The sequence below is a fragment of the Meleagris gallopavo genome, chromosome 11 (genome assembly GCF_000146605.3).
Source record: "Meleagris gallopavo isolate NT-WF06-2002-E0010 breed Aviagen turkey brand Nicholas breeding stock chromosome 11, Turkey_5.1, whole genome shotgun sequence".
In the NCBI taxonomy this organism is placed as follows: domain Eukaryota; kingdom Metazoa; phylum Chordata; class Aves; order Galliformes; family Phasianidae; genus Meleagris; species Meleagris gallopavo.
This window is the reverse complement of record NC_015021.2, coordinates 10,765,832-10,776,642: the sequence shown is the minus strand read 5'-3', so window position 1 is coordinate 10,776,642 and position 10,811 is coordinate 10,765,832. Positions and strand designations below refer to the sequence as shown.

Genomic DNA, 10,811 nt, shown 5'->3' with positions numbered 1-10,811 from the left:
CGTCGTCCCGCGCCTTAACTCCGCCTGTGTGGAGAGCCTTGTGGCGCGCCTAACGCCGGGCGTGCTGCGCTCCTCACGCCCGTCCCTTGCTGGGGCTGACGCAGGAGGGGGGATCCTTCCCGATGGGGTTGTTCGCTGGGTGTTTGCCCTAACGCTTCTCTCAAAGCGCTCTGCGTCTTAGGAATTACTGAATCCCAGCTTTTTACGTGCTTTCGTGCAGTACTTGGTCTTCAAGCATCAAACTGACAGCTAGAAATGCCAGCTACGCGTACGAGGCTGTGGGGAGGGGAGCCGCAGGGGACGCAGATAGCTGCCTGGCAGGGCATGGAGCTGCTTGTGGGTCGTGCTAGAAAAAAATACGTATGTATTAATTACATTTACATCTGCACTCTGCTCAGTGGATGCTAATATACTTCATTTATATAGAGAGAGAGAAACAGGATGGTTCAGGTTGGAAGGGACCTTTCAGATCACTTGGCTCCAACCCCTGCTGTAGGCAGGGACACCTCCCATAGCCCAGGCTGCTCACAGCCCCATCCAGCCTGGCCTGGAGTGCTCCCAGGGAGGAAGCATCCACAGCCTCACTGGGCAATCTGTTCCAGTGTCTCACCACCCTCACAGGAAAGAACTTCTTTCTAATATCTACTCTAAATCTCCCCTCATCCTGTCACTACCTGCCCCTATAAAAAGTTCCTCCCATCTTCCCCTGTAGGCCCCTTCGGGTCCTGGAAGGCTGCTGTAAGGTCTCCTTGGAGCCTACCCTTCTCAGCCTGTCTCCTAAGGGAGGTGCTCCAGCCCTCTGATCATCTTCATGGCCCATTACTGCACCTGCACAGCTTCACATCCCTCTGGTACTGGGGGCTACAGAACTGGATGCAGTGCCCAAAGTGGGGTCTCACATAGAGCAGAGGGGCAGAATCACCTCCCTCAGCCTGCTGGTCATGCTTCTTTTGATTTGACCCAGGATACAATTGGCCTTCTGGGCTGCAAGTGCACATTGCTGGCTCATGTTGAATCTTTCATCAACTGAAACTCTCTAATTATTCTCCTCAGGACTGTTCTCAAGCCATTCTCTGCCCAACCTGTATCTGTGCTTGGGACTGCCCAGACCCACGTGCAGGACGTTGCACTTGACCTTGATGGACTTCACAAGGTTGGCGTAGGCCCACCTCTCAAGTCTGTCTAGTCCCTCTGGATAGCATCCCTTCACTCTAGAGATTGTCTGCACCACTCAACTTGGTATCATCTGCAAACTTGCTGGGGATGCACTCAATCCCACTGTCCGTGTGACCTACAAAGATGCTAAATAGCATCAGTCCCAACACTGATCCCCGAGGAACACCACTTGTCATGTCTCCACTTGGCCTTTGAGCCATTTAATGCAACTCTGAGTGCAACCATCCAGCCAATTCCTTATCCACTAAGTGGTCCATCCATGAAATCCATTTTTCCTCAATTTGGCAACCAGGATTTCATGTGGTGCAAAGTATTTGACAGTGTCCAAGTCCAGGTAGATGACATCAATTACTCTTCCTTTATACACTGATAATCTAACTTCATCATAAAAGGCCACCAAGTTTGTTAGGCATGACTTGCCCTTGGTAAAGCCATGTTGGTTACTACCAATCACCTTGTCTTTATTTTTCACGTGCCTTCATAGTGTCTTCAGGAGGATCTGCTCCATGATCTTGCCAGGTACAGGGGTGACACTGACTGGCCTATAGTTCCCTGGATCTTTTTCTTTTTTTTTTTTTTTTTTTTTTTCCCCTTTCTTGAAAATGGGGGTTGTTCCCCCTTTTCCAGCCAGCGGGAACTTCACCAGGCTGCCATGACTTTTCGAATATGATGGATAGCAGCCTGGCAACTTCATCTACCAGTTCCCTCAGAACCCATGGACAGATCTCATCAGGTTCCATGAACTTCTGCACATTCAAGTTCTTTAGATGGTCTCAAACCTGATCTTCACTTATAGCAGGCAATCTACTTTCTTCAAGTTCTTACCATTGCTCTCTGCAACTCGGGCAGTGTGGCTTAAGTCCCTGCCAGTGAAGACTGAGGCGAAAAAGTTATTCAACACCTCAGCCTTCTCTGTACCCCTCATGACCAAGTTTTCAGTTTCCTTCCAGAGAGGGCTCACATATTCCCTGACCTTTTTATCACTGATATACTTGTAGAATTCCTTCTTGTTCCCCTTCATATCCCTGGCTAGATTGAATTCTGTTTGGGTTTTGGCTTTCCTAACCTGATCTCTGGCTGCTCAGACAACTTATTTGTAGTCCTCTCAGGAAACCTGTTCCTGCTTCCACTCCCCCTTTTTTTTTTTTTTTTTTTGTAGCTCAGGCAAGTCCAGGAGCATCCTTGTTGATCCACTGAGGCCTCCAGCCATTCTTGACTGTCTTCTTCTTGGGGGTGCACTGCTTCTGGGCTTGGAGATGGTCCTTGAATACCAACCAGTTTTCTCGGGCCTCTCTTCCCTCCAAGTCTTTCTCCCATTTCATCCTGCCAAACAGTTCCCTGAAGAGTTCAACATCTGCTCTCCACCTGTAGGGAGATCCTGAATCTCTAGAGATCCAGAAGTTAGTATTCTGTCTTGCTTTCTAGAAAGCCAAAACTCATTAAGCAAAAAGGGCAGGTGTGACAACCAAACAAAAACACAGAAAGCCAGACTAAAACGGGCTATTAAAGGTAACCTATGCCTTAAGTAATTTTTCAAGTTCTTACTCTATTTTATGCTTACAAATTGCATCTGATACTACAGAGGAAATACTTTATTACCATTATAATCTTCAGATCATGGGGAAATATAAGCATTAAGATTTTTTGCATTGCAAATCCAGGAGCCCAAAGGATACTCAACTATTTTCAGTAACCTAGTGACTTCAGATGACCTGAGGTTTACTCTAAACACTCTCAATCCTTCATCCTATCTTACCACAGTTCTCTTTGGTGGATGTTGTGACAGACATAGAGATACAGCATTAATACTGTCCTACAACTCAGTGAATAAGGTACTGGCCTTAGGGGGAGGAGGAGGAAAGGGAAAAAAAAAAAAAGAAAACAAACAGGATGTTAATGGTATCAGCACACCAGTATAAATAATCAGAACTGTGGGGAGCATTGGCATTTGCTAGCTCTTGAATACTTATATGCTGTTTTTTTTCCATAATTAACTGCTGAGAAACAAAATGCATCTCAGAACATGAAACTGATGGTAAAGACAGAAGCTGAAGTGTTTGCCTGCTGCAACCCATACCCCCCGGTCCATTTCACTCATGGTTCCCTGTCCAGTTCTCCTGTAAAGATGCTTTCCTCTTCACACAGCTCGGGCATTAGAAGAATAAAAGCACAGAGGTGGTACTTCTGGTACCAAAGGTGGCACAGTCCTGAGGAAATCCCTGACTCTGAAAGCTCAGAGCTTCAGAACACCAGTAGAACTTTCACATGTCATTAGACCCATTAGTTTTACAGTCTATAGTACTTAAAAGCATCATTCTAATTAATCCATTAAGTTTTGTTATCCTTACAGCCTTTGAGGCCATAAATAAGTGATTTGTTTGCTAGTAATTCAGAGCAAACAGAAGAGTAAGAGTAAAAATAAAATTTCAATTTCCAAGATCTATATCCTGGCAGGTCTTGTTCCGCCTCAAGTTTATAATGGTATTTTGGAAAATTCCAAGCTAAGCTCTAAGAATTGGGCAAGTTACATACTAACAAAGAGAGCAGCAGGCAAAAATGTAGGCTAAAGATAACAGTAGGCATTGCTGTCTTAAGCAACTTACTATCGGATTACATGATAACACAACATTAATTAGTAAGAATTGAGACTGTGCTGACATCCACATTTAGGAAGCTACATAGCTGCATTTTAATTTAAAGTATGTTTCCCAACTTTTAAGAAACAGCACATGAGTTTTTAAGAACAGCCATGTTGTCCTCCATGGTCCTCATAAAACTCGTGCTACAAATTGAGACATGGTTATCTACTGAAAAAAATATTAGAATAGACAATACACATAGTTCTGTTTTTGACCATGAAGCTTTTCTACAGCACAAATGTCACCAGAAGCAATCTTCACTCTTCTATTGCTGTTTTGTTATCCTGGGAATTCTGCTTTCAAATTTAGTCCATAGAGTTATTGCATATGCTACTTTGTATTAAAAATATATATCAGTATAAAACAAGACAAAAGCAATAAAAGCAAATAGTTCCATCTCATGAGTCAAACATCCCCTCACTTTGATTTCAGTTACAGTTTAAGAGCTCTCGTTAAACAAGCACGGTGAATCTTGTATAGCAGTACAGCACAGGATACTGAGCAAAAACTGATAACCAAGAACTGAAGCAAAAATCAACTGATCATACGTGACTCTTAAATCCTTTGACAAAGTACTTTGTTACAGAATTTCACTTGTGACTTAAGTGTTTAAGCGAAACATTCTTCCCTGCAAGAGGTACACTGTGTCTCTTCAGCTTAAGGAAGTAGCATGATTAAGATCAAATAATGTTAAAAGCATGAGAAGTTCGCCATAGTTCTCATCACCATTGCATAAATAGGTGGGGAGAGAACTTAGTTATAAATCATGTAGTGTTATTTTGTTTCATCTTCATCCTCTGCAGCATAGATGGCTTGATTCCTTCTCTTAATTTTAATGCCACTGTTCCCATTTTCACTACCACTAACACGCTTTAAAGGTCTCTCATTCAAGCTCTTCTCTTCCACCTGCTTATTCCCACCAGATTTCTCCAGTTCCTCATTAGTGGAGTCCATAGCATCATCAGATGATACCGCCATGGAATCTGGCATGATCCTGATGTCAGAAAAACTTGCAGAAAACTCAGGAGGATGATCGGGGGAAGGATCTACGGAACACGTGCTCAAATCTTCATCACCACCTTCATCATCCAGCATTATTTCATCTGGATTAATGGACGAAAGCCCAGAGTTATCAGTATTATATTCACTAGGTTCCTCTGCTGACCCACTACTGTCCATTTCCTCTTCTTCCTCTTCATACTCTCCACGTACTGAGCCCTCTTCTTTAACCTGCTGGATTCTGTCATTGATGTCAGTGAGGCCAAACTGGGCACAAAACTCAGTGGTCTGTGGATTGATGGTGTGAACCGGTTCCATGTTCTTTTGGGGCTTGCTGGGATCATAACAAGCAGCTGTCAAGGTGAAGTTACAAGGAATTTTGAGGTCATGATTCAGTTCTTCTAACACCTCCTTGATGGCCTCTTCCGTTGCACTGTAATCCCACCTAAGTAAGTACATCAAGTTAAAAAGAGTGCAGCTAATCAAAAGCTGTTTTCTCTTCTCGTTGCAAAGAAAAACTTTTAAACATGGGTAACAAATTCACCTTACACAAACAGTTTGTTAAACTTTTCTTCCTGGAAGGCATATTACCTTAGGGCAATACTGACACTGCTCTCCTCAGCAGAGTCTGTGTGTTATGCCAGCCAACGCAGTAAGCATTCACACACCCCCATAATCCAGCCTGGTTTTCAGTAGCACGGCAATTGACAAAGTAAGCAGCCACCACGTATTTTTGGCTCTGCAAATGGTGCCAAGTTTGCAAACAAAATGAACTGCCTGTGTCATAAGGAAGTAGTAAGGAAGTCGTAAGCTCTAAGAGCACAGCTTGTCATCATCTCCTTCATTTTCTAAATCATTTGACATTCCTCAATCATTCGTTTTATCACACCCTAAAGACATTAAAGACCGCAGAAGAACAGAGAAACACAATAATATACATATAATTCCAGCCTCCTTAAGTCATGCTTTACTTTCTACTTTGCATGCTACCTACTTTGTATGGAGGCCATTATTTTCAGGCACATTCCATGAGCTCTGAGTCACATTAATCAGATTGTTGGTGGCCTTGAGGACTGCAATCCATTCAGCATCATACTCCAGCGAGTCACCTGCAGTAGGATCATGCTCAATGTCTATTATCTGTTCAAAAGAAACAAACAAACCAACCAAGAGATTAGATATTGCTCTTGATACCAGAAAATGATTAAAGTTTGCAGTGTTAGTTTCATGATACAGAGTTTTAATCAAGTTAGAAGTACACTAAACCAGTAGTCTCAATCAAACAAGTCCTCAAGTCAGCCATACCTAGGAACTTATTGTCCTTTCTTACTTCCTTATGGTAATCAATGATTATAAGAGGCACTTTCATAACATTTCTCTTCCTTTATCTTAGAGCAATTAAAAATCACGTCTCTCTTACTGCTGCCAGCCACTGGACAGTTAGACAATTTAGAAGGCAAGAATTTAAACTGTCTTTTAAGAAACATGGACAGAATTGAAAGCAATGGTTATTTTGCTATGTACATTCTTAGCACAGCAATGAGGTTAACACCTATTATTTTTAAGAACAGACAACATATTGAAACCCAAATCACTTCATCTTCAGTGACATCAACCCAAATCAAACAATTTACATGAGCCAAACCACAGCAGTCAGCTGTGGATTTTAAATAATACATAACGCAATTCCATTTCTTAATGTAGTTCAAAACAGCTAAACAAAGGTGGATGACCACACTGCTGGAAGTAGTCTTACTGTAGATCAGTTCCACTATGGGATTTTAAGCAAGGACTGGCAGCCCTGTGTGCTTTCACACAGCAAAAGCCCACCATCCTCAGACTCTCTCCCATCCTCAAAAGTAACTAGAGCAAACAGAACCTACCTTACATCCTAAGGACAGATAATGAATCATCTCACCTTTAAGACAATAAACAAAAGCTACTTTAAAGTAAAACTAAGACCTGACTGCATTTGAAGAACAAGCTCTCACTAGCTCTCTCCTTTCATATCAAAGGGCTTCAGATTCATCCATTTCTACAGATGGCACTGCAAGCAGCACACACAGGCTATGGACATGAATATTATCTTGCATTTGGAAAATGAGTTTGGCACTTCCATTAAGAACTCCTACAGCCTTCCAATGCCCTTCCTAACGCCAAACAAACTGAAGTAGAACCATGCTCCTAGGAAGCCACGTGGAATCCACTGGAAACAAATCACAATACTCAACTTACAAATTCAAACAGGATCAAGTCATAAATCCAGACATGAAGGAAGTCACTATCTGACCCAAGCTATGTCAAGAAAGCAGCAGAAGAGCCTCAAAACAGGATTGTGTTTTAACTCTGAGCTTTATCAGAAATGCACAACAGGAGATTCAGTGCAGGTTAAAGTAGAGCTACTGATCTATTAAGAAAAGTAATTGTTCTCAACTGGAAGGAAATGGTAGGAGAAAGCAAACATTTCACCTGCGTGACAGGACCAGATCTACTTAGAAGAGCAATATTTACAAAGACAATTCCACCCATGCACCAATTCCCAGTTTCTTGTCAGTCCCTCCATTTATCAGAATTAGTCTTCAGCTTATATCTGAGCACAGCACTTAGCAGTCCACAGAAATACTTAAATCACTTAGAGTGAAAGCTCATGGCACACAGTCATCACCTGCAAAAAGTCTCTGTGAGGCAGACATTTATCCAGAGCCAAAAACTTGGTTGCTTTTGGTAGTTCTTCTTTGGACTTTGTCTAGGAAACAGAAAGTTTTACCAGCATTTATATGAAATTTGACTATTCCAAACAAGTTATATACAGAAATCTAAAGGCACATTTTGCACACAAAAATAGTTTCTGAAATAGAGAAGTAGCACAGGATTATAAGAAAGAAATTGAAGGATTAAGAGAAGGACAGACATCAGCAAAAGCCTGACAGAAATTTGAACACTGATGACAGCAAGCTAAAGCAAGAACCACAGGTCTCCCTCAAACAAGGCAGCTGAATACGTTTAGCTTTGATGCCAAAAGAAAGCCTTTAACACAGTTACGAACAGACTCACGTCCAGAAGACCTAGAGTTCCATTTCTACAGCTAATGGATTGCAAATAAGAATAGCACATCACTTTCAGCAACAACACAAACATGATACATTTCAGCCTATGGGGACCGTTTGTTTTATTGTAGGCAGCCAGACAACTTCAAGGCACCCTCCCATCTCAGGTTAACCACTACCTCCTCAATTTGCTTCTCTATCTTTGTTTGCAAGTTTTATACTTCCCCAATAGAAGGGGGAAAAGGGCACTTTTCTGTGAAATTCAAATTCAGAAGTTCAAAGTGCAATAACTTGAGTTATTTCATGCTGCTCTTGAAGAAGATGAGATGGTGAACACCTCTGATTTGTAACATCTCTCACCTGCATAAGCTATGAATTTCAGGACCACTTAATGCTTTGGGACTTGAGCTGAATATTAACTACTAAGCAAATACACGTTAATTAGATGCTTTTCTGAACATGACTACCTGCATTAGACCTTTGAAATTATTAGATTACACAGACACTCTTGGTTTTATTCTTTACCTCGTGTTGCATGAAAGCTGCAAACTTAACGTGGAGATGTGCTGAAAACCAATAATTAGGTTTCAGATGCTGCAGAAGCTCAGAAGCAGCAGGGCTTCCTAACGTGTTGCTCTCCACTTCTTGACGGAAGAAGGATTTCATTTTAAGCAGCTGTTTCTTGTTTCCATAGTGATATATGCTCCGTGGCCAATCATGTGACATAAATATGTCCATTGGATGCTTTAACTACCAAACAAAAAATACATACGGTGTAAAAACACACACAAGAAAAAATTTAAAATTAAACATAACAAGACATGTAATAGCAAGTGCTCTCCTTCAGATTAGATACAGCTAGCTGTGAGCTCCTGGCTCCCTTTTCAAAGGGATTAAGCATAACAGCGAGCACATCTTTCAGCTGCCTTTGAGGCTATCGAGGGTCTCTACTCTCCCTGGGTCTCACTGCACTTTCTTGGGGCCAGCAGCTGTGTTTTACATATACTACTACCTTGTAAGACAGACTGAAAACCAGATCTACAGAGTAAGTACGCACAATCAAAGTAGTTGTCTTCCTCACTGATCTTGTAAAGCTTTGTTTAGAAGAGATAATGGTTAAGCATAATATTCTTCCTCAAAGGAAGCATCCCTTAGAAGTCTAGTCAAATGTCTTAAGTACATCTTGGTTCAACATTCAATGTATTTCCATCAGCTGTATCAGAACACACTTCTAGGTGAAACCTAAGGCCAGCTAATAAGAAACCTGGGGAAGTGCATCAAGCTCTTAACAATGGCAGCAAATCTTTGTGCCATTTTTAGCATCTCTGTATGTTCTAAACAGTTCAGGACCCAATGGCTACCTGAATAATCATTCACAAGATGCTTATAAATATACATGTACTCACACTGCATCCTTAGCCACAGAGAAACCCTTGTGACAAAGTGGGAAGCAGGATCAATAATAAAGCTAACCACCCCTTGCGTTTCTAGCTATAGGAGCAAAAAAACTTCAACAGCTGTGATTTGAGATCAGCTCATCCAACTGGTTCAAGGTTGATTAGTAAACCTTGTATCAACCAGCTCAGACATTAGACAAAGTAGCACACATCTTCCTACAGCTAATAAAGCTCAATCACTGGAGTACAGCTGGACTTGTTCCCTTCTGAGCTTCAGCCCATTTAACAAAGTATCTCCTGCTCTTGCCTGCCTCAGATCAAATTTGCACTGCTACACAACCTGGTAGAAAAGAGAGCAGGATTAGCAGTGGGGTCACTGGCAGCATAAAATGACCTGTTAAAGTTAGCAGAGATTTGTTTGCATGATTTACTACCTAGCTGTTCAAAACAGCTGTAACATCTCACATTTAAGTTAACAAATAACATTTACCATTGGTTTGTTTGTTGTTGTTTTTAGAAAACAGACAACAAAAAGCACCATAGACTTTTCACCAACCTGCTTAAGTTTGAAGACCTCGATGTTCCTGACATGGTAAGCACTTCTGATCGTTTGCTGGTTGTATGGTGGACATTCAAAGTGGCCTGGAACATTGAGAAAAGAATAGTTGTCCGACAGAGATTTTGTATCTCTCACGTAAGGTAAGACAGCACTCCTCATTACTTCCCACATTCCTTACTCACAGACACACTGCATCACCACATGCCATACCTATAACAGAGAGCTATTTGCTGCACAGCCACACAACGTACACATCTACCTGAGCCACTTAATATCACAGAATCATAAAGGTTGGAAATGAGCTCTAAGATCAAGCCCAACCATTGACCCATCTCCACTGAACCATGTCTCTCAGTGCCACATCTCCATGCCTCTCGACCACCTGCAGGGATGGTGATTCCACTGGTGCCCTGGGCACTGTGCTCCATCAGGTCTACGCCTGCACACACACCGACACGGCCACAGAATGTACAGTAGATGGAAACAAGAAAGAGGTATCAGAGAACAAACTGTAAAATTACTGTTTCAGTAGTTAGCGTTATCACCTCAAGTCTTATCTCCCACAAGCAATATCAAGATAAAGAAATTGTATGCTCAATAACAACAAGTTTAGTTAAAACTCACGGGTATTAAAGAGAATTAAGTGTTCCAAAAAACTACTCTGTTCTTGGCAGCTTGAAAGCCACCTCCAAAGCCCCTCTGGAGCAGCATGCCGGGAGACGGGAGCATCCATTCAGACACACATTTAGCAGTGAGGCAGACTGAGCTGCCCATCTGCTGACCCCGGTGTCATTTGTGAGCCGATCTCCGGCCCCTCTCAGAAACACACACATAAAGCTGAGGGGAACCGAACCCCGCTCGGGCCGCCCCCCGCTCCTGCCGTACCTTTCCGGTAGTCGTGCGACTTGAAGATGCCCGAAATGCCGCCGATCCTCACGCCGCGGAACCGCACCACGCCCGCGTAACCTGCGGAGAGGAGCGGCGCGTCACGGCC

The 10,811-nt window shown here is 42.4% G+C and overlaps 1 protein-coding gene across 1 annotated transcript; it reads right to left on the bottom strand.

Annotated features, from left to right (window-relative positions):
- Window positions 1–2,753: 2,753 nt before the first annotated feature.
- DBR1 (debranching RNA lariats 1) lies at window positions 2,754–10,811 on the bottom strand (the record flags this gene model as incomplete). Its single annotated transcript, XM_010716714.3, has 6 exons — window positions 2,754–5,259; window positions 5,809–5,954; window positions 7,480–7,560; window positions 8,387–8,611; window positions 9,815–9,900; window positions 10,703–10,811. Coding segments are annotated over 6 exons (1,317 nt in total), but the record flags the coding sequence as incomplete, so codon positions are not given.